General features: G+C 40.6%; 1 protein-coding gene across 1 annotated transcript in view; it reads right to left on the minus strand.

Annotated features, from left to right (window-relative positions):
- Window positions 1-353: 353 nt before the first annotated feature.
- Window positions 354-16,538, minus strand: part of GABRA2 (gamma-aminobutyric acid type A receptor alpha2 subunit) — a 125,077-nt gene continuing 108,892 nt past the window's right edge. Inside the window, exons 8-9 of the mRNA XM_006021739.3 lie at window positions 8,650-8,852; window positions 354-876 (exon numbers count right to left, since the gene is read on the minus strand). Of these exons, the coding sequence (XP_006021801.1) occupies window positions 568-876; window positions 8,650-8,852 (512 nt within the window). The 3' untranslated portion in view covers window positions 354-567. The remainder of the gene's footprint in view (window positions 877-8,649; window positions 8,853-16,538) is intronic.

Here is a 16,538-nt window from a genome sequence, read left to right on the forward strand (position 1 = left end):
TAACTAAATAATTAGTTTCCTTAGTATTCTAGTAAACTTTACTCAATTTTAAAAGCAAAAGTAGTATTCAGAATGGCTGTGAACAAGAGAACAGCAAGAGCTCACCACTCTATATATGTACATGGGCACTGCTATTATATGAAATAATTATCTTTTTAAAAAAATCACTTTTTTAAATGATAGGTTCTTCCATTAAATTATTATCAGTTATTTTATAGAAAAATATTTTAACTTTAAATTAAAAAAATACTGTTCCTAAATAATTCTGCAGGACCATATTTTCATTTCCTTGCAGGGAGGGGTTATACTTCTGTATATTTGAAACCTGGGTTAAGAGAACTCCCCTGGGTATAACTTTTAAAGAGCTCGCTATATTTGCCATGGGTGCTATCTGTTTACAAATCCCATGAATAAACAGTGTGCCTCCTTTGGAGATACACAGATAAGCTATCTATATACACTCTGTACATATTGGTTCACAGATTAGCAGTTATTAGTCGTACTGTACATAGGAAACCAACCTATCTGATTATAATGATGCTATACACCCCCAGTGCAATTTGGCTTTTAGGTTGATGGGGCAAAGCCAAGTAGGACAGGTTCTCTATTTAAATATGTAGCCCAGTACACTAGGTTAAAAGTACCAAATAAGACTGGAAACACTATTCTGGACATTCTGTCAATTTTGCTAACACTGTTGAATGTTTTCTTTGCTTCCTGTGGCTTGGCTTCTGGTTTTGCCTTGTTGGGTTCTGCAGTTGTAGCACTCTTGGAGATTGTTGGTAGAACCGAGTCCTTGGTAATATTTGGAGCATAATTGGCAACAGCCACTGCATAAGCATTATTTTTCTTAATGACGGATGCTTTTTCTTTTTTCTATTGGAAGACAGCATGAAATTAAATATTTATTGCATTATACACTTGGTACACCAGTTTCAGTAAGCCACCACATCACAAAACATAAAACAAACAATAAGTTGGTAAAATAAGAATCAGCATGTACTATAATGAGAAAGCAGTATGTAGAGGAGAAACCCTCACTCTCAGAGAGAGAAGGTATTGTTTCACATGCCAATCCTATGCAAGGGTCTGTAAATAGAGTCTCTTATATCACCTGAAGTTCCACTAAAGTCAAAGAGACTCTTCAGGAAATAAGGGTTTGTGTACTGTGGAAATCTTTGCAGGTCTGAAATCTTAGAACAACAGCTACTGCCTAGGTTGACAGAGCTGGCCTCTGAAAAGCACTGCAATCTTTACTTTTGACTCAATGGTAAAAGTATGGCTGTAACGAATGGCAAAAGGCCAACAGGAGTTGGAAGTGCCTCAGCAACACAAAATGGCAACCCAGAATAAAAGGTAGGAGTGACAAATACAATCTTACTCCGACTGACCCACTATACAGTCCTTGCTTTAGTAAATCGAGGGGACCATTCTAAAACAGTCCATTTGATGGGACAGGTAATGACAGATTGAACATTAAATGGCAAAACAAAATATAGGTCTGTGCATACTTTTGAACACGTTAAGATCCAGCAATGGAACAAGGTGCATACCTGAGGATTGTCAGTACTACTGCCCTTTATAATCACTGCCTCAATTATACATTATCTTATCCCTGCTTCACATTTGAAGGCAATGAGGATTGCCAGTAGCCATTCCCACTCCCACATCCCTTTCTTTTCCCTGCTTATTCCAAAGCTACATGGAGATGAGGTATAGATTAGCTCTCTTGTACTATTATATGCACAAAATGTGGACTAGAAGTTATACATGCATGCATGGTCCACAAAACTTTTCCACTCCTCCTTTTCCTTCTCCTGTTCTCTGGAGAATCTACCTGTGGATTATATAAGAAAGCATGTTTTAAAATGTCTAACCACCATTTCTGTTTTCCCTGTTTCTGTTGTTTTGTGTACTTTTGCATTCACTCAGCTGGGTTCATGATTTTAAAAAGCCTGATTTCCTTTCTTTTCAGTTAACCCCATTTCACATGTGCTAACAAAATAATGTACTGTTTAGTTTGAAAACACTGTAGGGGAATAGATAAAACATAAAAGTTTTCATTTACATATCTCTGCAAAGAATAGGATGAAACAGCATTATGATCAGAGAGATGTCTCATTCTAGGAGGTTCATAAGTGACCACTGTTTTGGTTTGTTTTTTTGGGGCTGGGGGGCTGGGGGGAGAGATTTTGTGAAATTCTCTTTGCAGGAGTTTCATTTCAATTGTGGCACAGATAGAAGTGACAATTTTCACCCGATCTGGCCACAGAAAGCAGTCTATAGCCATGACTAAACAAATGCAAGATTGCAGACAGCTTCAAAAAGGGCTGATCAGCCAAATATCTGAACCCTCACTGCATTTCCCATTCTGAAATCTTTGCAGCCTCGCAGGGCCATTGCTCATGGAAACTGGCTGCAGGCTCGCAGCCAGCAGCTATATTCTCTTTCTCCCTGGAACCAACAGTGAACTTTTGTTTTGTCCCAGGGATCATTGCAACTCAGAACGCTTCCTGCAAAGCATTCTCAGGTACAGCAGGGAGCTACACTTCTGTCTGCACCCTTGGTGGTTAGTTCCCCTGACTTCAGGTTGAAAGATAGTTAGTTCCCCCAATTCCCTTTACTAAAGATCTGTGGGGATTTCCTAGTTATCAGGACCATCTGTACAATCTGGAGTTTGAGGGTAAAAGCATGCAATGCAGGGCTGTGAATCAAAATAACCACAGGGATATATTTCTTGGAAGATACAAAATTTCCAATGCCTACTTCAGGGTTAAATAAGAACCTAAAGTGGAATGTGAACACAGTCATTTCTTGTTGCCCTGATGAACTGCTCTTTAGCTGCTAATTGATGGACGTATAAAGTCAGAGGGAAAAAAGAATAAAATAAAGAGGAGAGGGGCACACTAGCCAACCTACAAAATCCCTTCCTTTATGACAATGTGTGATTTTAATATTGTAGTCCTCTTGGGAACGTTGAAACTTTAGCTTTGAAATCTCAGAAGATAAAAAGATAAGAAAATATGAAAACAAATACCTCAATATTATAAACACTCTGGTATGGAAAAGCTAATTTTGTTTCAAATACAATGACTAAATTTCAAATATTTAAAAAGAGAGTTACTGGATTGATCATACTTATTATATGGTTTCTTAGAAGACTTATTGTTTTCAACTGACCATATGTAATTGACTTTGAAATAAAAGTAGATTATTTTCATAATGGATAGTTCAAAAGCAGTAAAGTACCAATACTGAGAGAAGGAGCACATTGTATAGTATTTACTACAACAGGAAACAGAACTGGATACTTTAGATTTGCAAGAAATAAAATGAAGAAAATATCAACCAATTCATGATAAGGAAAGGGGTTTTCATATGAAGAATGACAGTCTGAAGTAGATGAGCTGTTGATGCCAGAATACTAGAATTTGGCCTGTATAGTCCTCTCTCCAGGGAAGGCATGCTAAAGCTGTTAAGCAGCTGCCACTTTTAAAATCATGCCACAACACTGTTACGTTAATTTAGAGAAACAGCTGAAGGATGATCGGAGAGTTCTTAAGGTCTTCTTACATCATTATATTATAGTGACAATGTGCCAGTCAGAAATGCTTAATTTGTTTGACATGCAGAATTTATTCCTAGACTCCTGATTCTGCAGTTGTGTTACATGTACTATACCTATTCAATGGATTCAAACTTCAGGATGATGTTTTTTCAGGAAAGTCTCAGCAGCCTCTTTGTGTCTGTGCACTTAAGAAATCAATATATCTTATTTATATGAAGAAGCATCCATACTCCAATATTTTGTCTGATCTCAGTTTACATTTAATTTTAAATTTGCTGCCAACAGGCAAGCAGGGATAAGCTTGTGGCGTTCTGAGCCATTTTCAAATACACTGAAGTCCATTACTAATATAGTTTTTAAATGGAGTAGGTGCTGGGTATCATCCAATTGTATTTCTGATCCTCAACCATCAGTCATTTTCATAGAAATAATTCCTCAAATTTTATGATTTCTTTGGGACCTCTAATTAAATTGGGTTAAATTAAGGTGAGCTCATTGGTCAATATTATCTGGAGAAAAATTTCTTTGAAAAACAATGTAAATTGAAGTGTGTCTGATGGGATAAGAAACAGGGCTGTGCAAAGCTTCGGTCCCTGATTCGATTCAGCAGAGATTCAGCCTGATTTGTTGGCTGAATCTCTGAACTGAATCAGAGGACCCTTTAATCTTTCCGAATCGATTCAGAGAAATTTGGAAAGATTCGGACATAGAGACAGCTTTAAATGTTTTTTCTACATACCTCTAGGTAGCAGGGGCTCGTGAATGCTGCAATGTTGGGGCACATGGAACAGCCCACAGAAGCATGGGGGGCTCCCCAGTGTGCTTGGCAGTAGACCTGGAAATGGACCAGAGGCACTTCCGATCCACTTCTGGGTCTGCCGGGGACTGCACAGGGGCCCGCCCTTGCACCTCCCTGGCTCAGCGACTGGTGCCTCCTGGTTCTGGGGGGGCACCCAGGGTCCCCCTGTGGCCAATCACCGAGCTAGGGAGGTGTGTGTGTGTGGTGGTGGGGGGGATGCAGCATGCTCCCCAGCAGACCTGGAAGTGCACTGGAAGTACTTCTGGTCTACTTCCAGGTTCACCACTGAGCATGTGGAGGGCCCCCCTGGACTCCTGTGGGATGCTCCATCAGCCCCAGCATCGCAGTGATCATGAGCCACACCTACTACCTCAAGATATGTAGAAAAAAACATTTACAGTTGTTTCTATGTCTGAATCACTGATTCACCAAATCAGCATCAAATCTTCAGATTTGGATTCAGACAAATCAAATCAGGGACAGTGATCCGAATCAACTAATTGAATCACTGTTCCTGGCTCAGGCCAAATTTGAATCCAAATCGAATAGGGCCCGTTTCGCACACTCCTAATAAGAAATGCAGTTGTTCTTTACTAAATATTTATTTCACTTAAAATATATATTTAACAGTGGACTCTGGGTGATTTGAAAGCAGGCTTGGAGAGCCACACTGTCATCAATGTTAGTCTGTTTTTATTCAAGATTTAAAATAAGAGCTAAATCCTGATATTTTCACGTAAGTGAAATTCCTGTTTTGCCTGCATCTCATGATCTCTCAGCCATTAATACCTGAGTAAAATGGCTATACTATGTGGTCTTGTTAAGGCTCTGTACATAATTCATGACACTCCAGTATACTTATTTTACCAAATGTCACTTTTTGGCACTAGAAATAAAACATGCAGATAATTCAACATACTTTTCATTGAAGTCAGAGTGAGTCTTTCCACTGACTTCAATGGCTGGGGCCTAAATGCTACAAATTGTCAAAGAGTCTGCACTATGTGATTACAGAGGGCTACATTTTCAATAATAAGGTCTAACATTTTGCCTGTAATATGTTAGCACATTTGTAAAATATGTAATTATAAATGCAAGACAGATTGCTGTGTTTATTTTATGCATTCAATTAATTGTATATACCCATACTTTGCCACTGCTTTTTAGACCCCTGTTTTTGAATACTGTATAGGAGAAGAATTTGAGACTGACCTACTTAAACACTAAGAGACGTTACAGTTAACTTAATGGACAAAGTATAATTAAGAAGACTGAATAGGGAGACTGGGAATCAGGAACTACAAATCCTGGGTCTAAGATGAACATAATGGCTTTTTTCCCTGATCAAATTTGTGGTGCAAGTGGCCTGGTGCCATCTCAAGAGCATGTCCAGGGATTAGGCACTCTTCATATCACAAGACAGTCTGTATTGAGAAGCCAGAGTATGGTGTCAAGGCAAGGGACTGTGCCAAGTCATTTACACCATTTGCAAGCTCCTTAGTGTGAGTGCCAGTGGAAGGGGTATATTTCTTTGGCAGCATGCTGAAACAGCAGACTGCAGCACAGTAACATGTTAGGTATAGCTATCTCACAATTGTGAGCATAGGCTGATATTAAATTATTAAGATTTGTACAGCACTAATAGATGATTGGAAGAAAATACAGCAAAATAGTAACACCTACGCTTTAAGTAGAAATGCTAGTATTTATTAAGAAACATTATTTGGTTAAATATTAACCAATTCAAATGCAGATTCAAGATTATTGTATAATATCTATCTCCTTAGCAAGTGGCTGGCTCTTTTTGTGACTTTCCCCACATGCTGATAAGAGTGGTCAAAAGAAGTGCAAAACATGCAGTGCAGACAAATGTGCAAAAGGTTAAAAGCTGAACTGTACTAAGCATGGCACTGCTGCGTTGGAAGAAAGTCATCCTGACTGACAGGGAGGGAAGGGGGTTGGAGAATGTTGAAGAGAATGTAAGTGCTTAAATGCAATCCAATATATAAAAACTGAATCTAGAACTGGCATTGTATGACCTTCACTCCTACTGCCAGTTTGGGGTATGTTTATGATCTGCACTTGAAAGAAACTCTGAAGCAGTATGTTCTTAAGGGCCAGCCACTGAAAGAAATATGCTGTATTTTCTCGTAACATATACCCACAAATAAGACATGTACCTTATTTGGGGAAGGCAGAATGAAGAAAACAAAGATTTTTCCAGTCATGGCTGAATCCTGACCACATGAGATCCTGACCACATGGCTCAATTTTGACTGGTGCTGCTGAAGCAAAAGCTATTGCCAATTTGGCAGCATCTGTGAAAGGGTTAAAATTAAATGCTACAGATTGCACTTCCTGCCCCTCTTTGGCTAGAAAATGACAGACCTAGGAGCCACTGCAGCATGGTTCAATTCCTACAAAGAAATGGTTCAATTCCTACAAAGAAATCAGCTTCCTCCTTTGAGAGAGACCCCAATTTTAGAGGGCTGATTTTTGCAGTAAAAGGTATTATGCAAGTAAATCTGGCATTACATTCTAAGAAAAGAGCATCTCTAAGAAAAGGCTAGCTTCTAGGGCTGTGTGAAGCTTTGGGTGCTGATTTGATTCGGAGGATATTCGGCCCGATTCAGTGGCCAAATCTCCAAATCCGAATCGAATCAGGAGACCAATTAAAAAGTCTGCATTGATTCAGAAAAGATTCAGAGTGCTTCAGCGATTTGGGCAGTTCCCACTCGCTGCAGCAGTGAGCTGGACCCCGGACTCCATGATGGTAAGTAGGGGCCAGGGGAGAGGAGACTGGAGGAGGGGGGACGGGACCATGGGGGAACCCCCACCAGGCCCCATCCCCTGCCTGTCCCCCCCCAACCAGCCTGAGTGCCCCTGACTGCCGCATGCTCTCCTAGCACGCCCCCATGACTGTCCTACCCAGCTCCAACCCCAGCTCCTGGCTCTTTAAAAAAAAAAAGCCCCCATTCACCGGCTGCTGCCAGGCGGGGGGAGGGGTGCCCCCCACTGCCGCTCACTGCCCCATGCTGTGTAGGGGGCTGTCACAAGCCCCCCGACCCCTCCCACTCTCCCAGCCCTCCCCCCACCTTGGCTGCCCTGCCTGACCCCAGCTTCTGGCTTTAAAAAAAAAAAAAAAAAAAGCCCCAGGATCACCAGCTGCTGAAGCAGCCTCAGGGCTTCTGGGGGCCCATGGAGGGGCCCCGGGCTCATGGCAGAGCCCCTCATGCAGCATGGGCAGAGGGGGCAGCATGGATTGCCTCCCCTGCCTGGCAGCAGCTGGTGAGTGGTTTTGGTTTTTTTTTTTGTTTGTTTTTAAGAGCCGGGAGCTGGGACAGCAGGCGGGGGATGGGGCTGATTCGGAGATTTGGCCAAATCGGCAGTGGCCAAATCTCTGAATCAGATTCAGCCAAATTTATTTGAGACAGTCATTCAAATCACCAAATCAAAACACTGTCCCCCAAATCAGCCAAATCTGAATCCAAAGCAAATACTAGCTCCTTTGCACAGGCCTACTAGCTTCCTAACCACCAGGCCAACTTGTGTTTGCTGAGAAATCATACCAATAAGTAGGTATTTGCTTGAACAATTGCAAAAATGATATTAGTATGCAAGAAGAATTTTCAGGTAGTATAGCAGTTTCACAAAACCAAGCAAACCTCATCTTATCAAATTAAACTGTTAAGGATTTATAAGTACTTGCATTTTGCAGTGCTTTCAGAGACATAGTTCTTGAGCCCAGATTGAGGTGCTACCTGACACACTGGTCCACCAGGAGTTTGCAGAGTATTCATTTAAACTGCATATGTTCCAATTATGTATATAAAGACCAATAGAAGTAAAGAACAAGAGAGAAAAGGTTAACTAAAAACAAAGAAAAACAAAAGAGGAGCATGGAATAGTATATCCAATGTTCTGAAACACAATGGATGGAAATATTGTATACCCATTTTTCTTAAGCCTAAAGATTGTTTTACACAAAAGTGTTACCTAGATAGTATTAGTTTCACACAAAGAATCGACTATGTGTTATTAATTCAGATTTTCAGATTTTTTGTTTACTTTTAAAAAGACACAGAAGACTATTGCGCAATCTGGAGAGAGACTTGAGATAATATTTTTGTATCTCAAAGGGATATGGAAAAAAATCCTTATATACTGTTTAACTTCTGCTGGCATTTCCAAAGTATTCATCTATTTTCACTGACACAATTTGATCTTTTTTATTGTTTAATTAGAATAAGTAGGTGTATAAAGAAGTTTTATCATCACTTACCTTATCATTGACTACACTTTTTCCATCCCAAGCCCATCCTCTTTTTGTGAAGTAATTTACAGTGGCAAATTCTATCAATGCAGAGAATACAAAAGCATAACAAACAGCAATAAACCAATCCATAGCTGTTGCATAAGCTACTTTTGGGAGAGAGTTTCGAGCACTGATGCTCAGTGTTGTCATTGTAAGTACAGTTGTTACTCCTGTTGAGGAGAGGAGAAAAGAAAAATGTCAGTTACTTTAATGGGCTATAGAACTGAAACATCTTACAGCATATTTTTAGGAATGATAAGAAAGAAGTATCATACAAGTGAATCAAACCATTTTGTAGCAACACAGAAAAAAAGGAGATGTTGATAAGCCTGCTTAAAATGCCAATGTACCTTCATCACCTCATAGTTTACTTCTGAAGCATAGGGCCCCAACTTGGCCAACTTGAGGGCACCCTGACTTCAGTTGCATAGCAAACAATGGGCTGTGGTAGACGTCAGCTATCTTGACTGAAGATAGCCTGTGGCCTTCACTTGGAACAGCAAAGTCTTTACTAGTGGCTGTACCACTGCCACATGCAATGACAACCAAGGTAAACTGGTTAACTTGGGTGGGCAAATGTACCCCGTGGGTCAGATATAGCTTGCCAATTGATTGCATCTAGCCTGCGGCTGCCCCCATAGTCCTCCGCATGAGACAGAGCCCCACTTGCACCTACCTGGGGCAGCCTGTGTCATGCCCGCATCTGCACCCACACCTGCCAGTGGCACTGCCCTGGCCCAGTCCCAGCCCCAGCCCCAGCCCTGACCCCAGCCAGTAGGGCTGCTCCTGCAGCCGCCCAAGTACTGCTTGGCTCCTCCTACCTCCAGTGGCTCCTCCTCCTCCTGTCCCTGCTGCACCACTCCAGGCAGCAGGTAGATCATGGAAACCATGGGGATGCATGCCAAGCATCAGATACCCAGCCAGAAGTGGGGGAAGCTGTAGCTGGGTGGCTCTTGCCTCAGTGTATGGGCTTCCAGCTCCCAGCCAGTTTATTTTACATAGGGCAACTTTGTCCCCAGAGAAAATAAAACAAGCAACTGAGCAGACAGAAAACAAAACTGTCTTTCTTCAGACCTTGAGAGGCAACACCAAGGCTCTGCTTCTTCCTCAGCACCCCCACATCCTTTCTTCTTTCCCTTTGCACTCTGCTCCTGAGGCTCTCAACCCTCTCCATGGCTGCACCCTCATATGCTAGTTATCAGTTGCAGCTTTATCTCAGCCTTCCAGCCAGGCAGACTATTAACTGGTGACAACCTGCAGCTGGGTTTCAGCACCCAGAAGGCTGAGCAAATCCTTACACCCAGATATGGTTGTTTCCTTGAAGATAGTAAAAAAGGAGCCTTAGGAGGCTAGAATGGGTGGGACTAGATTAGAATCACACTTGATGCTGGAAAACATGATACTCATGAGTGTGGTACCAGCAATTCTGAGGATGAAGGGCAAGGCAGAGCCATAGATAGTAAAAAGAGTCAAGATGGAGTCTGTAAGTCTCGTGTCAAATGGCCTGATGGCACTGGTACCGAGGACAGCCCAGCCAGGATCAAATCAGTGTTATGGAGATCTACTTGAGTTAAAAGGTAATCACCTTCCCATGGTGTTACCATGTACTGAAGGTGATGATGACACCAATTTACAAAAATACTTCTTTCACCTCTTGCTATGGGAAGTCTCAACAGGAATTATGAGTCCCTGATCCACAGGAGTGGATAGACCTGAAGATTTAATGTGTTCAGCTCTACAAGTGCTTGTGGAAGGGCACTTATAGGAAGTCCAAAGAAGTAGGATACAAAATGGGAGTGCTGCATGGCACAGCTGCAAAAAAAAAATAGTAAGAGTGAGGGTGGGAACATATGGGGTATCCATTCTGAAGCCCTCAAAAATTATTGAGAAGAGAACAAAAACAAAATTAAGAAATTGATTTTGAAATATGGAAGGAAAAACTATAAGGAATAAACTGACAACCTGAGACTTAGGCAAGCACAGGCTGCAAAAAATAACTGACAAAGAAAATGCTCTGACTTAACTAGAAGACTAAGATGAACTGAAGGCAGGAGTATGTGCTCCACCATTTGTTCCTTTGGTGCAGGAGGAGGCAGAGGAGAAATACTGGAGCACAGAGTATAACTATTTCTGAGATAAAACTTTCTCTGGTCAGAGGCTCTGGGACTGAGAATACCCATATGAGAATGTGTGTGAAGAGCTGTTTGAAAGAAAGGATTTACTTTGTACAATATCTTCTCGCCCATATATTTTTATAGAGAAAAAACACAAGCTAAAAGCTCTACTCAACCACACAGAAGAAGTCACACCCAAATAACTATCATTTTTTTCAACTGTAGCATTTCATTAAAATGAATTTCTCCTGAAGAAGGAACAGTTTCAAGTACAATACATACCAGAGCTTAAACATATCTACGCGCTACTAATGACATGTCAGCCAAAGGGGAGACAGTGACAGGAAAAAAATATCCATAGCATATCTTACCTTACAATTACTACAAATAAACACATCTTTTTATAACTTGTGAAGGTTACTAAGAGAAAAAAGCACCAGGCTGCCAAAAGAGTAGGAGTAAATATTAATTCTACAGGAAGGAATTTTGGCATCAGATGAAAAGAGAGAAGCTAGGGAAAGGAAAAACTCAAGCAGAACTTTTATCACTGGATACCAGAACACCAGACTCTGTGGGATGGACCTCACCTGCACCTGTTTACTTTACCAGTGAGGTGCTTTAAAGCACCATCAAGAAAAGGGGAGGAAACAGCTACTGACTATGCTTGGTTCCCTTTTACCCTATCTCTCCAGTGTGCAGTTACAGGTATCTCTTTCTCTAGGAAGAGGATTGATATAAGCAGATTCAACTTCTGCTCTTCTATTCCTTCCTTCCATTCCAGCAGAGGACATGATTTTAAAAAAACAGAATTCTGATTGATTACCTACAGTACAGGCAAGAGATCAAACAGAAAGTAGTGTTTTGTTTTACTTCGTTTTGATTGTTTTTGTTTTCCAAAATCCACTATTTAAGGAAGTAGTATTAGTTCTAAAATCATGTCTGACATTATTATGACCGATGTGAACTGCTTACACTGTACAATGGAAGGGAAGTGGGAATGCAGAGTAAATATTCTTAAAGCGTTATTAGATTTCTGTTACAACTATCTCAAAGTATTTTTAACTGATTACTTTCAATTCTTCTTCTCAATAGAAAAAGAATTCATAGTTTAAATTCTGAAGTTACATATGTCCATTTCAATATAGGCCATGAACTTCAGATGAATCATTCTAATTATACCTTAAATTTTATATCTTATCAGAACTAGATATCACAGGTATCTAGGAAGTGATTCTCTCCAAATGATAAAGTGACCTTTGACCCTGCATCAATACACAGAGTAGCAAAGATAATTCATGGCTATTGGAGAAGACTAATTTTTTTGAAGCCACAATGGCCATTTCAGAATTCTAATTTAAGTTTGCTAGTGACTTTTTCTAATCTTGTTTTAAATGTCATTAATTTAACATCTTACATCCTGCTACCAGTTGACAATCCCTACACAAGTTTAGCCATATACTTTGCATCCTAAATGTTATTCAAACAGTGAATCACCATATACAGTTGCTAGTGAAGGTTCCTGGACTTCTATTTACTCATTCAATAAATTCAATGATGTCCAGGAAATCAGTATTCACCTATAGTGAATGAGGAACAAATTAAAGAGAAAAAGTTATACTACAATTTCAAACTTTGAATATGGGTGTCTGTGGCACTTTTATACTTATATTCCTCTTCAGTTAAAAGGCAGCAGAATCGAATAGTAGAATTAACCAAAATGGAAAAAAAAAGCCTGTATTACCAGGTTCCTTTAGAATGAAATAATTTTCCACTATTGGATATGCGAAGGCTAAAAAAATTACTATTGTTGAAGAACTGGGCCCAATTAACACAAAACAAAACAAAACAAAAGTTATCTCATCCACCTTACAAAGATGGGACAAAAATCAAGTATGTATTAAACAGATCATACAGTGCAACTGCTATAAAATATATTAGGGAACTGATTTGCTATCCTATTATCCAAACTTTAACTTTAGTACAGTAACCCTTGTATAAGAGGGGTGAGAGAGGATCATGAGTAGATTTCCCTTCTACTGATAGTCAGCACTTCTTTTAAGGAAAGTAATCACCTGCCTTTTCGTGCAATAGTCTGAGCAGGACTACTGATTTAACAGACTGACCAAGATCTCAACATCCTTTTTTAAGAATAAAACTGATAAAGATGTGAAAAATAGACTGTAAATACACCTTACCTCTTATAATATCCTCTCTCTCCCAATCATACTTCAGAAATAACACTGAATGCATGTCAAGAAAAGTTTCCTTCCATTTGTGTCTGGCCATAACCACACACCCCATCCTGTCAGATAGCAAGACCATCCATAGGACTGGCAAAGAATTCTTAGGGAGATCTCTCACCTCCTCCTGAAACTGTTTATTACTATGTTGTGCTTGGTTTGTTCTGGTCAGGCCTGAAGAATAATGTCTTGCATTCAAAAGCTTGTCTAACTCTATCCCAATTATACAGTTGGTCTAATAAAATACATTGTCCTAAGAAATCCTCACCTCTCACACAATTTCTGGATATCACAGCTATAACAGCTATAATTCTTACACTACCATTTATAGGACTGCAATTTCTACATTTATATTTAAACTTTTCAAAGATTTCCCCATCAACTGTATTTAGTTTAACAGTATAAAGGTGTTTTTTTCTCACTGTCTGCAAATACATCTTGGAACTGAAAGTCAAGGTTGTTTCTTTCTTCTTGTAAAAATAAAGGTTCTTCCTAGGGCTATACCTGGATAATACTGCCACCTTTTTCTTGTTTCTCCACTTTACTGGTTATTCTTTGGCTAGAAACATGTTTGCAACAGGGTTGTCTATGTGATTGAAAATGATATAGGAAGTGGCAGCACTATTGCATACGGGTGGGCAAGTAATGCCTATAACATCTAGATATTCAAAGGTGTTCATCCTGTAAAAATGTTTGAGATGTCCTATGTTAGCACACAATCTATCTATCCTTTAGCATGATATGCATGATCTAACTGCTGTAGCTCCAAATCAGAAATCCAGGAAAAACAAAATGAGCATTAAAAAGTCCCAGGAAATCTGTACAGTTATAAATGGCCAGTTCTCTTTCTCTCTTTAATATACCAGATAGCATCCTTGGAATCAGTATCAAATTACCTCATTTAACGAACTGTCTTTTCTGGGACAAATATCAATACCACATCCTGCAATGCCACTGTTTTGTGTGGGGAACGTATGTTACTGCTACAGTAAACATCGTTACTAATGTGAAAAAAACATATATAACATTTCCTCTTGATGCTCGTATTTCCTCAAAGGTACAAATCATTCCTAGGTGGCAGTAAGCAAGCCTCACATACCCAAAAAGCACCTCTGGTAGTTGACCTATTCAGGTCAGGTTAGGACATTTGATGGTAGGAGTTATCTCTGGAGCCACTTTGGAACCGAGCTTGTTCCAGGGAATGCGAGTCTTCAGGCTATTAATTCAACTCCTTCCAGTGGCACTTAACTCACACATTAAAAAATATCAAAACTGTCATATTTTGGATTCCAGGACAGATGGATGGCATTCAATATACGCCTGGAAAAGACAGCCACCCCCTGAGGCAAATTATGTCAAGTATTTAACAGAGCACAGCAATATCTCACACTAGTTCAGTACAGGAACTGAAAAACAGTATCTAGTGGGAAAATTAAGGGGAAATTTGGATGGTTAAAATGTTAGCCGTAAAGGTGGAATCTGCCCTTGATATCTGGGTTTGTGCTCTTGTTCTAGTGAAAATGACCGGGGATATTTTCATTGCAATAAGACTTCGGGATTCTGATTATACATCTTATGTGACAGTCTTGTTTCCCAATTTAAAAACTCTTATGAAAATAATAACAAAAAGCCTCCACTAAGGAATGAATCACATTGGCAAATTGTAAAAATATTTACTTTCCCTTTACAAATAATTTGTACAAAGTACTTGCTTCTTTATGAAGGTTTCCCTTACTAGTATCCAATAAAAACTACTCCTCTTCTTCATCTTTATCTTCACTTTCTTATAAAGAGCATGGACACCAAATTTTGAAGATCTTATTACTAGATAACTGTTAAATCCTTATTAAGAGGATTATTTCCAGCATTCTACAGTTCCAAATGTATAATAATACAGTGAAAGCAGCGTTATCTGGCATCTTACAAGCCAGCATGCTCTACTAACCATCATGCTGGCTTGTAAGACAAAATGAAACTGGAAGTGCTCACCACGGCACTTCTGGTTTCTCCGAGCCCGCACGGCCGGGGGCAAAGCAGCCTGCACTGCCAAGCCCCCACAGCCCAGGGGTATAACAGGCTGTATGGGGCTGTGCAGGGCCTGCCTCTCTGTCCCACAGGGCCCACAGGACATGCAGCAATGTGATGGGAGGGATGGCGATGCCGCGGGAAGGGCGGAGGGATGCCCCAGACGCAGTGGGAGAAGCAGTGGCTGGGGCCACTCAGTTAACCAGCATATTTTGTTATCCCGCATCCCCCACTCCTGGGGGATGCCGGATAACAGAGCTTTTACTGTACTCTTTCTTTAAGAAGCAATACGAGATTCGGGATAAAAAGGTACATTTGCTTATTAACAAAGGATTAATATAATTACATAAATATATCTACTTTTCTTCACATCGCTAGTGGAAATTTCCTGAGTGCACAGGCCCTGGTTCTCATGTGAGACTTCAATCACCCTGAAATCTGCTGGGAGGGCAATACAGCAGTACACAGGCAATCCAGGAAGTTTTAGGGACAACTTCCTGGTGCAAGTGTTGCCAATGGGGTCATGCTCTTCTTGATTTGCTGCTCACAAACAAGGAAGAATTGGTGGGGAATGTAGAAGCAGATGGCAACTTGGGCTGCAGTGACCATGAGATGACTGAGTTTAGGATCCCAAGGAAAGGAAGGAAAAAGAGTAGCAGCAGAGTAAGGACCCTGGACTTCAGAAAAGCAGGGAACTGCTTTTCTGCTGGCTCAGGGAACTGATGAGCAGGATCCTCTGGGAGGCCAGTCTGAGAGGGAAAGGAGTCATGGAGACCTGGTGGTATTTTAAAGAAACCTTACTGAAGGCACAGGAATGAACCATCCTGATGCACAGGAAAACTAACAAATATGGCAGAAGACCAGCTTGGCTTAGCAGGGAACTCTTTAGTGAGCTAAAACACAAAAGGGAAGCTTACAAGTGGAAACTTGGACAAACAACTAGGGAGGAGTACAAGAGTACTGCTTAGGCATGCAGGGATGAAATCAGGAAGGCGAATGTGCAACTGGAGTTGCAGCTAGCAAGGAACATGGAGGGTGAGTAGAAGGGTTTCTACAAGTATAACAGCAAGAAAAGAGAGACAAGGAAAGTGTGGGTCCCTTATTAAATGGAGGAAGCAACCTAGTGACAAATGATGCAGAAAAGGGATGAAGTAACTCCATGTATTTTTCACCTCAGTCTTCATAAGCAAGGTCAGCTCCCAAACTACTGCACCTGGCAGTAGTTTGGGGAGGAGGTGAGCAGCCAACAGTGGCGACAGGACAGGTTAGTGACTATTTAGAAAAACTGGACATGTGCAAGTCTATGGGGCCAGATGGGATGCACTTGAACGTGCGAAGGGAGTTCGCTGATGTGATTGCAGAGTTGCTGGCCATTATCTTTAAAAACTTGTGGCAGTTGGGAGAGGTCTAGATGATTGGAAAAGGGCAAATATAGCACCCCTCTTTAAGAAAAGGAGGATCCAGAGCACTACTGACT

Source organism: Alligator sinensis, unplaced genomic scaffold, assembly GCF_000455745.1.
Source record: "Alligator sinensis unplaced genomic scaffold, ASM45574v1 scaffold247_1, whole genome shotgun sequence".
NCBI classification, from domain to species: domain Eukaryota; kingdom Metazoa; phylum Chordata; order Crocodylia; family Alligatoridae; genus Alligator; species Alligator sinensis.